Below are 12841 nucleotides of genomic sequence, written 5' to 3'. Positions count from 1 at the left end.
TCAACATCATTAGACATCAATGGTATGTAAATTAAAGTCACTAGAGATACCATTTCATACTGGCTATTGGTGACGATAAAGAGCAGCTGGAACTTTCAACATTGCTGGTGAAGTGTTATTTACTTACAAAGTTAAACATTTACCTTATGATCTAGCAATTCTACTCCTTGGTCTTTATCCAACCGGAATGAAAACAGACATTTGCCAACAGATTTGTAGTAGAACTTCCAAAGCAATCTTATTCATAATTATCCCAAACTAGAAGCAACTCAACTGTCAAACAGAGGATGATAAATAAATAACTTGTAGTTCAGTCATCCAATGGAATATTACTCAATAATAAAAAAGGAATGAAGTACTGGGGCGCCTAGGTGGCTCAGGCGGTTAAGCGTCCAACTTCGGCTCAGGTCATGATCTCACAGTTTCTGAGTTCGAGCCCCGCGTTGGGCTCTGTGCTGACAGCTCAGAGACTGGAGCCTGCCTCAGATTCTGTGTCTCCCCCTCTCTCTACCCCTCCCATTCTCATGCTCTGTCTCTCTCTGCCTCTCAATAATAAACATTGAGAATTTTTAAAAAAAGGAATGAAGTACTGATACATGTTAACAATCTCAGAAATGTTAGGGTAAGTGAAGGGAGCATTTACAAAGCGTATGTTGTCCGATTCCTTTCAGATGTGTCTAAGAATGGGCCCAACTAACCTACAGTGATAGAAATAAGAAAGTAGTTGCTTGGAGAGTACACAGGAGATGAGAGGGTGAGAGGGAGATGGTGGGGTCTTGGATTGGAATTGACTCGAGAGGGCCATGAGGCAAATCTTTAGGGTATGAGATTTAATATCTTATTCTGATCATTATACAGGGTGTAAACAATTGTCAAAACTCATTGGATTGAAATTTTAAGATTTGTTCATTTTATTGTATAGAAAGTGCACCTCAATTCAAAAAATTGATGGACTCTATTATTAAGCAAATCTCTAATGTTAAGTCATTCAGAATATTTCTCTACTTTCTAGCCATGAGAAGTATTTTAAAAATTCTTGTTCTACTGAATTTAATATACTTGGTTTACAAGGTGTGATGGAAGCATTAATGTATCCCATTTCATTACATTAAGCCTCTATTTCTTATGACGTTCAAAACATAAAGATAAAAAACATTGCTCAAAGGGAAAGAAAACGCTGAAAAGCAACTACAAAAAACCCCTGCTCTGAATCAGGATCGGTTCAAAGACGAATGTCATTGCTTCAGTACACCAGCAAGTGGAGTAGTTACACTTTGGGAAGAATTTCATCTTCCTAACCACTGAATTATTCTACAGGGCACTTTAACCAGACCAAAAATTGACTTTTGGGTGTAGCCACAATGGAAATGACGGATCATTTTAATGCAAGAGAAAAAGATTGGAAACCTTGACCCTCTAGATTACTTTGCACCTCAATGAGAAGAGGAAAAAAAAAACACTTGCAGATCAGCTTATTAAAATACTATGTTCGTGTAATTCAGGTACCAGGAAAATATTTAAAAGAACGACTAAATTAACTGTGGGATGCCACTTTTTCTTTGTTAATTATTTCCATACAAGAACAATAACGTACATCCTTTCTCCCACCAAAAAAAAAGACCCCAACAACTCCACCGTTTATTTTTAGAGATGTGGGAATAACAGTGTCAGTTTGTGCAGAATTTGCAAGCTCTTTGAATACTAGAGTCTGTCTGAGAGTGGGTAAGGCTGGCATAGACACTTTTTTTTTTAATCCTGAAGCATAAGGGCTTTTCAGTTGAGATGGTTAGGCCATGAATCTGAAGGTTTACGCTGCATTTTTAAAAATATCACCATGTTCATCAATTCTTATAAGATTTGTAAGGCTTAATTCTCACATAAGCTCAGGAAAGCTGTAGAAAAGTCCGTAACTATCCCTTCCGACCAGCTTCTGTAATCCTAGGTTTACAGACAGGAATGTTCTGGCTGACGATGGGAAGCATGTCCCTGGGTGTGCACAAAGGCAGGGCCTCCAGCTAGGGGCACTCACAATGTGGGTAACTATCCCCTTCACGCTCTAACTTTAATAATAATCCAACCTTGATTCTAACACCATACTACCTCTTCTCAGTTCTCCTCATTCCCCAGCGAAGCTAAGTGCAGAGGAACCGGCACTGTGTGCTCCAGAAAATGCCCCGAGCCATGCCCAGTGTGGGGCTGGAGTCCCCACTAGGACAGAAGCCACATCTCTGCAATCTGGAGTGCTCACGAATAGGAGATGTGCTTCCTCTCCTTGGAGCTGAGTGAGCACAAGGACACGGAGAACACATAAACAATAGTCCCTTCTGGGAACTGTGTCTAGGAGAAAGCATCCACAAAATGCAAAAATCGAGGCGTGAGCACGGCTTTTGTGGATTGACTCTCTTCAGGGGTGCCTCAGTGATGACCAGGCACTACTAAGACCAGGACTACTCTTCCTTTAAAATCACACACCACAGCAGCTTTTCCACAAAGGTGGCCCCTCTGCTCCGGGAGAGAGTATGCTATCAATATGTTAAAAGGTATTACCCTCAAATGTGTGTATCTTTTTGCTCAGACATAAACCCTGCCTGAAGATTTTCTTCACGAAAATCCAAGGAACATTTCTCAGTTCAATGACCCTAAGCGATGATTTTGAGTTACTTCCACTCATGAAAGAGAAGGAACGCATCTTTCTCCCCAGGATCTATAAATGGAGGCTGAAGGAAGTGTAGGATCCAGAGTAAGAAGATTCAAGTTTTAGACTCTGCCTTGAACATTCTATCAAGGTCCCCAAGTCTGTGATGGTGCAATCTGGACTGTATTCTCGCCTGCGGGGATTCACGGGATTGTCTCACAGTGAACATCATTGCACTATGCAGCAAAGGATTTTTCAAGAACAATGAGAAAAATATGTAAATGAAATGCTGCTGCACATGCACTCCTAAGTTTGAGTTTGCCATGAAACTGACAGGAGTCTTGTGTTCTTCCAACTCGGGGGCAGATAAGCCAAACAATGTCTTCCAAGGTTTACTATACTCAGAGATACATAAAGGGTAGAGATGAGCGGTAAAGAGGAAAATACACACAGAACCTAGTAACGGAAGACATATTGATTACAAAACGAAACAGAAGGTTTACGTGGGGTTAAAGAAATGAAATGGAGAGATAATGTCTGTGTCTGTTTTTTTTTTTTTTTTTTTTTTAATTTATTTTTGGGACAGAGAGAGACAGAGTATGAACGGGGGAGGGGCAGAGAGAGAGGGAGACTCTGTGTCTGTTTTTAATGAGGGTTGAGTTGCTTCCTCTAGCAGATCTAGAATGAAGACTGCAGACAAACCAGGCAGGAATGAAATGGTCTCTGTAGAGGCCCCCAGGCAATTAAAGCACATTCAGGAAAGGGCTGATGTATGTTTGTGGTATGGTGGGAGAATACCCAGTCTGACACTGAGTCAGCAGAAGCATTGCCTGGTGCTCCCTTCTCTGGGGAAGGCAGAGACGGGCTGCACTTTAGCATGGCTCCTGACACGTAGGGAAGGACGTGTGGGGAGTGAGGATGTAGTATGTTCTGTAATAATCTACACGTCCATAGGTTACCACAGCTGCCTGAAAGGGGTGCTCAGGAAGCAAGATACTTAGAGGTGATTTTCTGTTGGCATTCACAAGAGAGTGGACGCTGAGAACCAAGCCTGAGAAAAGAGAAGAAAAAGCTCTGGGGTTTCCCAGTCCCTAACGAGTCTTTGCAGTTGTACATTCACAGAAACCTGGAGTTTTGTCTGAATTTGACAGGATTTTCCTTATGTTTCAAATGTTATCCATGGAAAATGCTTGTATTCGTTATCTTTAAAGATCTTGGATAGTAATACCTTGAATTTAGTATATCCTTAATGAATAATTACCAAGTGAATGAATCAACCATGTTCCCAAATGAGGAATGTGTCTTACATTAATTAAAATAGGAGTCAATAATGTGCACAATACAGCCTATATTTTCTTTATTACTGCCATTTGGCAAATTGAGGACACGCTCTAGCAATTCAAATCTCCCTCTGAGGTAAGTTTAGTAGCTATCATGATAGATTTTGGCAGCTCTCTCCTGGGGTCCCCAAGGCTCACTAAACATTTTAGGAGGACGCCGGACATTATCCTAGTGGCCAGTGAGATAACCCACTTCCAAGTGTGGGAGAGGAAGCGTGGCCCTGCCCGTTGGAACCAGTGAGCTCTGTACTGAGGTCTCAAATGAGTGCTGATGGCGTGAGGGACCGAGGGAATGCAGTCTGGCTCCTTTTTACTTGGTTCAAACTCCAGGTTTTTTATTCCAGAGTTGTGGAAAAGGTTTTCACTGCCTTATATGCTAGGGAAGAAATAAATCTCAAGTGGAAAGGGAGGCTGGGCAGAGGCTGGGGGAGACTGAGAGCCAAGGGTGGGAGGTGAGAAGGGAGGGGGAGCAGGCAGGGGCTGGGGGATCTCTGAGCAGTAGCCCCATGGTGGGAGCTTAGTGGAAAGGGGAGCATTGGACCTTGGGCAAGTTAGGCAACTGACTAGTTACCTGATAATGACAAGAGCCTTAGGATCACAGGCTGCTGACTCTGAACAGAAAAGGCAGCACCGTGCTAACTCAGTGTTGAGGCTGGAGCACAGGTCTTGGAGAAGCAGGCCTGCAAGCTTCTGGGATCTGCACTGACCAACATTTTCAGTGGTTCCCTCAATAGCATAGTACCTACCTGGACCCTCCCCAACTCCAGCCCACCAAGTCATCCATTCTGGCTGGTCGGGAGCTCATAGGCATGACTATGTGTGCAAAGTACTGTTTCAGAATGAGCTTTTAATTCCTCCTAAACATTTTTTTTAAAGTTTTTTTTTTTAATGTTTATTTATTATTGAGAGACACAGAGAGACAGAGCATGAGTGTGGGAGGCGCAGAGACAGGAGACAGAACCCGAGGCAAGCTCCAGGCTCCGAGTTGTCAGCACAGAGCCCGACGCGGGGCTGAAACTCACAAACTGCGAGAGCATGACCTGAGCCGAAGTTGGACACTTACCCGGCTGAGCCACCCAGGCGCCCCCTAACAACATTTTTATATGTCCCCTTCTTGTCTTCATTTTCTGTGGGAAAGTTTCCTTCTCTTTCCCAGGAGACAAGCTCCTATTCAGATGATAGCCATCTAGCCGCTCCCATTGATAGAGAGCCTTTATGTGCATAGGCTGTACAAATCTTATGTTTAATAATCTCAGTAACCCATAAAAGCTACATATTGTTACCCCCACGATATAGACAAGTGCTAAGCAAGGTCACTCAGTGTGTGTTCTGGCCACTACGTCAGGCTGCTTCTCGATGTAGAGTGCTTTACAGTTTAGAACGTGCTTTCGCATACTTTATGTAGTTCTCCAGCCTGGGAATTAAGTGTTCTTTTGCCTCCGTTTTACAGAAGGTAACACTGAAATGTAGACAGTCATGTGACCTGCCCACATTATGTCTTTCACAGCAGCTGAGCTGGGATGCAAACTTGTGTCCTATTCTATATCCCATGCTTATCTAATGGCAGAGTAGAAAACATGGAGGCTCCCAGATATAAACTTCCTCCATTTTCTTTATACCCACCTTGGAATTTATCCTTTTTTTTCTTTTTACTTCCTCTATCTCAGGGAGAAGCTGGTTCTATCTATTCTATGTTCTTAAAGGCTCTCTCGGTTGTTCACGAGTGGCTTTATCCTGTTCCATTTCTTCACCTTTCAAGTCTTTGTCTAAGCTCCAACCGCTGTTTCTAATCACCCAGTAAGGGCACATTTTCCTTAGCAATGTCCCTGTATATCTCATACACTGCTCCCCACCCCTCAGCAATCTGCAACTAATTATGTCTGCTCTGTTTTTCTGCGCACTCCATGTGCTTCCCTATCTCCATACTTCTGCTCACATGGATTTGAAATGTTGTCCTTTTCTCTACTTGCAGAAATTCTATTCCTTCTTTAAGAATAAGCTCTAATGTTGTACCTGCTATGACTATTTCCCCAGTTACTCCAGTCAGATTTAATGGTAAATTCTCTGTGATCCCAAAGCACTTTGCTCACAAGGAAAACACATCCCTTACCACATGAGAAACTTATTTGTCTCCACCTCTGTTTCAACTTATGGGTGTCAGCACAATAGAGACAAGTAGAGAACTTTATTTACCTCTACACACCTGGAAGCAATAAGCATGGCCCTTGACTGTTGAATGGACGAATGCATGGATGTACAAATGGATGGATGAACAGTGATTCGGTTACTACTCCAATTTTTCAACATGTCCCAAGGAGGGCATGATCTGATTTCAGGGTTTTTTCCCCTCATTTTAAATCTCCACTATTATCCTGGGAATTTGTCTTGTCTGCTTTGTGAAAATATTGTTTTAAATAAAAAAAAATGACTTGCTGTATGAAATCATGGAAAAGGAGAGGGACTGATATATCATTTTTCTTGTAACAGTAAATATATTACTGTCATCCAGGTGATCAATGTTACAGATAAACATCCAAAAAACTTAAAATTTATTTTTAAGTTTAAAAAATAAGATAATAGGAATTGATCTTCTTATATTAATAAATTCTATGTTCACATATAACATAATAGCAAACTTCATTAGATTGGAATAATGAGTTTGGGGAGGTAGGGAGGAAAAGGGAGAACCTACGCTGAATTATGGAAGTCAGAATTTATTGTAAGCAATGCGGTTTTATTACTTTCAATACTATAACCTGCCCATAAAGTCTAAGGAGGCATCTACTTAATGACATGGATGCTTACTTTATAGCTGAATCTTTTTGCCTAAAGACCATTGTATATGCAAAAGTCATGAAAACAATTGTTCTCTTTAAATAAGTTACAGGTGTTCCCTCTATTTCTCTTATATTAGCAATAGCTGAATTAATGAGGTTTTGCTGTATTCATAGTGGAAGGCCCTTCTGGGGAATACAGTCCAATGTCCCAGGAAAGTGTTAAATGCTTTAAAAATAAAAACAGGAAAATGCTAACTTCTTCAAATGAGATGAACATCAATTATTCATTAAGCTAGATATAACTGAAATCTATCTTCAAAATCTTTAGTTTCCTTTGTGAATTCCCCAAGGACAAGGATCACGGTTTACTCGCTTCTCTACCCCACCTTCCAAGACTATACACCCCAACAATGGCACCTAGACTTTGCTTTCTGGTGACAGTTATCACTGTAAGAACAGGTGTTTAAAAGAGACATGATAAGGTTCTCAGATATTCTTGTCATTGCTCTGCTCATCTATAGTTACCCGAGATTCAAATATAAGGAAAGTTTACTCACTGATTCTGGGTATAGGTTGCAGGTAATTTACTGGCTCCCATCCTGGAAAAGAGAAAGGCAATTCATTCTGAGCTGTCACCACAGAGCCAGATGCAGGGCTCAAACCCACAAGCCGTGAGATCATGACCTGTGCCGAAGTCGGATGCTCAATCAACTGAGCCACCCGGGCACACTGTATATTTAAAAACTTTCTACATAAAGATGCCTCAATGCCTCTAGTATTTTATTTCTAGCAAAGAAAATCATGGAGTGTGGGGAGGAAGGGTCATGAAATACAATATGTCACTCTTGTGTTTCTAGGCTACTGAAGAGGTGACAGGCTTAGTGTCACTTATCAGGAAACTGGGAATTGCCTTCAAACTTTGCACAGAGAAGACTGAGTCTTGTGCCTGTTTCCTCCACATCAGAGAAATAGAACTGGGGACTGGTGGGGTAGTTGGAGGAGGAATACGTTCACTGGAGAGAAGAAAATTTCCCTGCATTCTTTGTGTCCTTGGATTCTTTGTTTCAGTGTGTTAACATCCAATCATATTTCCTGCTTAGAATCTTTGTATACATCTTTGTTTATATACAAAGATTATATTTTCTGCTTAGATTCTTTGACTACTTGGGACAGATCTCTCTGAATAAAATTGGTATTCGGAATAGATATGCCATGTACATCTCCTGGCGTGGAGTATCTGTGGCTCACTGTTGGATACCTTGATCTGTGAAGCTTGGAAGAGTAAACGAACTAAAATCTAGGATGAAAGAAAAAAGGCTCTTTGAGGGAAGTGATCCCATGGATATTAAATCATCCAGAACTAATGTTCGTTTATTCCGTAGTAAAGAGCTCTAAGAAAGAAATCTTCGAGCTTTCCCTGAGCCAATGATTTTTCATCCTGATAATCAAGAAGGACCTCTTTCTACCAGATGGAGTTGCTAAATGTAACATAGCAAATTCCTTCTGGCTTAGTCATCTATAGGGAGAGGAGAGCCTCAACTCATTCGGGGAACAATTTCAGGGAACTGCAAGATGGTAATAATATGACTATTTAGATTTCTGCTTTCTAGATTACAGTTATAATTCTTCCCTTAAATAATGCATTATAAATATATAATATACAATACATATTATATACTGTATACTATAACACATATGGTATGTAATATATAATTTTAATATATTATAACCTACTACATACTAAACTATGTTTACATATTAGATAATGCATTGCATGCTGAACTGTATGTGAATACATATCCTATTTTAAATACTTGTATATGTAATGTTTTGTTCTCTGTATGTTGTAAAATATCCCTTTCAAAGTTATGTTGTCAAAAACTTGAACAAGTACTTAAGAATGGTGAAGCTAAGCAATGATAGGGATAACTCTGCTATCCTGTGCCATTTACATAACCTGCTATCAGTGTAACTCACTTACAATATTCATTTTCGAACCCTAATTGTGACAAAGGTCCTATTGGCTTTTGCCTTTTTAATCAATTTTTTCACTAAATTTTATTTATGCTAAAATGTACAGTTTATACTTATGTCAATTAAATGCTATTCTCCCCTCTAGGATGATTTAAAAGATGTGTCTAAGGACATTCTGAATTGTATTGTCATGAGTGTCCTGGTGTAACGTATCAACTCCACTTGATTTAGTGATTTCTGCATTTTGGATGAAGGCATTTGTAAGTCATCTGCACAGCTCATCAATAAGTTAGAGGTCCTACAGGACAACTGATCCCCACGGGTTGGAACTTGATACGTAATCCACTGCTTCAACCCACTCTGATGTAACTGCAACTCTATATCTACTTGTTCACCCATGTAACAGTAGCATGATTAAGATCACACACTTGCGGCTTGGTGATAAGAACAGTGTTTAGGCGAGAACCCCAAATCTTCCTCCATAGAAAACTGATTTTATTCAGCACAGTTTCATTGTTTATATAATCTGTCACACAACCATGGGAGGAAATTAAATTGATGTGGAAAAATGGCTATTCAAAAAGTCAAATGTGGCTGCTCTTTTACCTCTTATGATACTATGGTAAGTTGCTTATTGATTGCATGAGGCATTGGTGTCATCAGGTATTGCTTTTAAGTTCTCTGGCTTATTTTATTTTATTTTTTTAATTTTTTTTAAACGTTTTTATTTATTTTTGAGACAGAGAGAGACAGAGCATGAACGGGGGAGGGTCACAGAGAGAGGGAGGCACAGAATCTGAAACAGGCTCCAGGCTCTGAGCTGTCAGCACAGCGCCCGACGCGGGGCTCGAACTCACGGACGGAGAGATCATGACCTGAGCCGAAGTCAGACGCTTAACCGACCAAGCCACCCAGACGCCCCTAAGCTCTCTGGCTTATAATGATCAAATGGTTTCCTTGAAAAATGTGAACATGACGGACTCTTTTCCCCCATCTCCATGATGAATCAAATATATAAGGCTGTGCAAGGTCACCTGCCAATTTCTCTTACCCTTTTTTTATTAATTGTGGTAAGAGACAGCACGAGATCTATCCTCTTAACACATTTTAAAATGTACAGTACAGTATTGTTTACTCTAAAGCACAATGTAGTATAGCCGATCTCTAGAACTTTCTTGTTCATCCTGCATGATGGAAACTCTATACCCATCGAACACCAACTCCCAATTCCCCTCTCCCCAGCTCCAGGAAACTACCATCCTCCAATTTCTTAAGGGTCTCAGGAAACCTGACATCAGGGCATAATAATGAAGTCCCGTCAGGGATTGTATACTCCTCACTGGTCCTGTTTGGCTCTCCACACATCACAGACTGAAGTATATGAGTTAGATAAGCGCATGTCTTGTACGTGTTATAGTAAATTTGCTGAACACAGGGAGGATCCAGTCCTACTCCTCTTTATACCTTTCCTGAATCTAGTTTTGTGCCCTGTATAAATATCCATTGAATTAAATTAAATTTAAAAATTTCTTTTCTGATAAAAAGAATGGAAAGTAAATGCCATTTATTTTTCAGTTAATGGATTATCTCATTAAGAAAAGCCCCCTCCCTCACGACTTAGTAAGAGTAATGGTGTGTATGGCTCTTAAAGGCTTTGACTGTATCTTCTAAATCATTGCTATTCCTATTTTTTTTTTTTAATGTAACCTACGATGTTGGGTTCAGTCCACACAGTCAACATAGACTAACTTCCCCACTACATGACCATATTTTAAATAACTATGAATATTCATTTCTGTGCAAATGAATTAAATCTCAGCATTCAGGCTTGTTTCACATAACAGAAATTAACTGGGTTTTGACCAGAGCCCCTAAAATTAATATGGTTAAACCTCACATCTGGTGTGCATGTTCTTATACTGCGGTTGTAAGATTGATTTTGATATTAAAGGCTTAGTTTAGTGGTACAGACAATCTCATGAAACAGGATCTTTCCCTTCTCAACAGGACTGTCTTCTGAGTCATTTTTGGTTTTGGTAGTAAAGCACGTTTTTTTTCACCTGTTGAAACTTGGCATAAGCACCATACTAAGTGAGTAGGTCTAGAGCTTTGATGGGAAATCAATTTAAAAAAAATAGCATTTCACTGATCCTTTTCCTCAGGGTTGGAGAGCTCCATGCATCATAAATAGCACACTGAGCCAGACAGAGCTCACATTCAAGTGAGAGAACACAAATAAGACCACAATGCACTTCTCTCAAAGTAATTCCTCTGGCCACAGTGAGAAAATAATCATGTTGTTTATCATCATCCTTACCTAGGAGAGAATAACAGAGATAGGAAAAGGTTGGACAGCTTCCTAAGACCATGTGGCAATTTGTTGTTGAAACTGAAATAGGTTTACATTTCATGAATGAATGTTTTTTTCATCTTCCAGCTAAACTTTCCAGAAATGTGATTATCAATACCGTCAATTTTACATACTGGTATTCTGACTAAAAAAATGATCAAAGTGAAGTTTAGGTCCTTTGCTGTCTCATATTCTGTTGTTGGATTTAAAAGTTTATTCCAGAGGCACCTGGGTGGCTCAGTCAGCTAAGCGTCTGACTTCAGCTCAGGTCACGATCTCACAGCTTGTGAGTTTGAGCCCCCGCGTAGGGCTCTGTGCTGACGGCTCAGAGCCTGGGGCCTGCTTCAGATTCTGTGTCTCCCTCTCTCTCTCTGCTCCTCCCCTGCTCACTGTGTCTCTCTCTCCTTCAAAAATAAATAAATATTAAAATAAATAAATAAAATAAATAAACAGTAAAATTTTTTTTTAAGCTTATTCCAATATTTTCTTTTGAAATATTAATTTGGTCTAACCTTCCTTTCTTTCCTATTTTCTTCTTCTTTTTTTTTTTTTTTAATTTTTTTTTTTCAACGTTGATTTATTTTTGGGACAGAGAGAGACAAAGCATGAACGGGGGAGGGGCAGAGAGAGAGGGGGACACAGAATCGGAAACAGGCTCCAGGCTCTGAGCCATCAGCCCAGAGCCTGACGCGGGGCTCGAACTCACGGATCGCGAGATCGTGACCTGGCTGAAGTCGGACGCTTAACCGACTGCGCCACCCAGGCGCCCCTCCTATTTTCTTCTAAAGTTACTTGGATGCGCAATTATTGAATTAATAATAACCACAATAACATCCAGCATGTAATCCTTTTAGATTTAATTTTTTTTCCAAATATTTTACGATTATATTTTCACATCTTAGTCTACAGCATTTTACTTTTAATAACTCCACATTATTGAATCTTTCCAAAGCATTTTTATAGAAATAGCCATTTTTTAAATGCACTGATATGTCATTGGATTACATAATTTATAACTGAATTGAATAATTATATGAACAAGTATAATTCCCACAGCAGGTTTGAGAACAAACACAACAACTGGCTCTTGGTCCACATATATCCATCCCCACAGGTGGGGTCAAAAGTTTACAGGTAAGCTAGAGGGATAATAGGTGGCGCTCTTATGTTATGCTGGCTTTGAGAATCGATCAATAGGTTACATCTAGGGAAGAGAAAGCATTGCTTCACTAGGCAAATCATTTAAGAAAGGGTTAGCTTAAAAAAAACCCTTCTATTGTATTTTATACTTTGTGTATGCATTACTTTGATATATATATATATATATATATATATATAGAGAGAGAGAGAGAGAGAGAGAGAAGGAGACAATAAGTTTAGGTATCTTGCCCAAGATTCTAAAACTAGAGATAGAACAAGGATGTGGCTCCAGAATTCTGCCTCCAAGTCCATCCTTCCAGTATTCTTTCCTTGTGTCCCATGAGCCCTAGGGTAGAGAAGGCTGTAGGAGGTGGGGAGACTGCTACCAGTCAGGAAGGGGGCTTGAGATAGCTCACAAGTGGTCATCAAGAAAGCACGGTAAAGAAGAGAGAAGACAGAAAGTGATAAGATAGTCTTAGGAATTGGCAACCGAGAACCCTGCCATTGTGGTTTCATTAAGTTCACCCAGGTATTTCTTGACTTTGGGCCTCACTGGTTCAAAACAAAAGAGGTTTCAGCAAACACATTTGGTCAACTGACACCACCTATTTTCAGTTTTTGCAAC

At 40.1% G+C, this 12841-nt stretch overlaps 1 protein-coding gene across 1 annotated transcript in view; it reads right to left on the bottom strand.

The window, feature by feature from the left end:
- The window catches only part of CHST9 (carbohydrate sulfotransferase 9), a 210823-nt gene that overhangs the window by 99500 nt on the left and 98482 nt on the right, over positions 1-12841 (bottom strand). The window contains exon 4 of the mRNA XM_047087087.1: positions 7310-7351. Coding sequence (XP_046943043.1) covers positions 7310-7351 — 42 coding nt within the window. The remainder of the gene's footprint in view (positions 1-7309; positions 7352-12841) is intronic.

Source organism: Lynx rufus, unplaced genomic scaffold (genome assembly GCF_022079265.1).
Source record: "Lynx rufus isolate CCGP_SWC_20201006 ecotype Redwood Valley unplaced genomic scaffold, mLynRuf1.p SCAF_22, whole genome shotgun sequence".
NCBI lineage: Eukaryota > Metazoa > Chordata > Mammalia > Carnivora > Felidae > Lynx > Lynx rufus.
The sequence above is the reverse complement of the archived record's forward strand: the minus strand, read 5'-3'. Positions and strand labels throughout refer to the sequence as shown.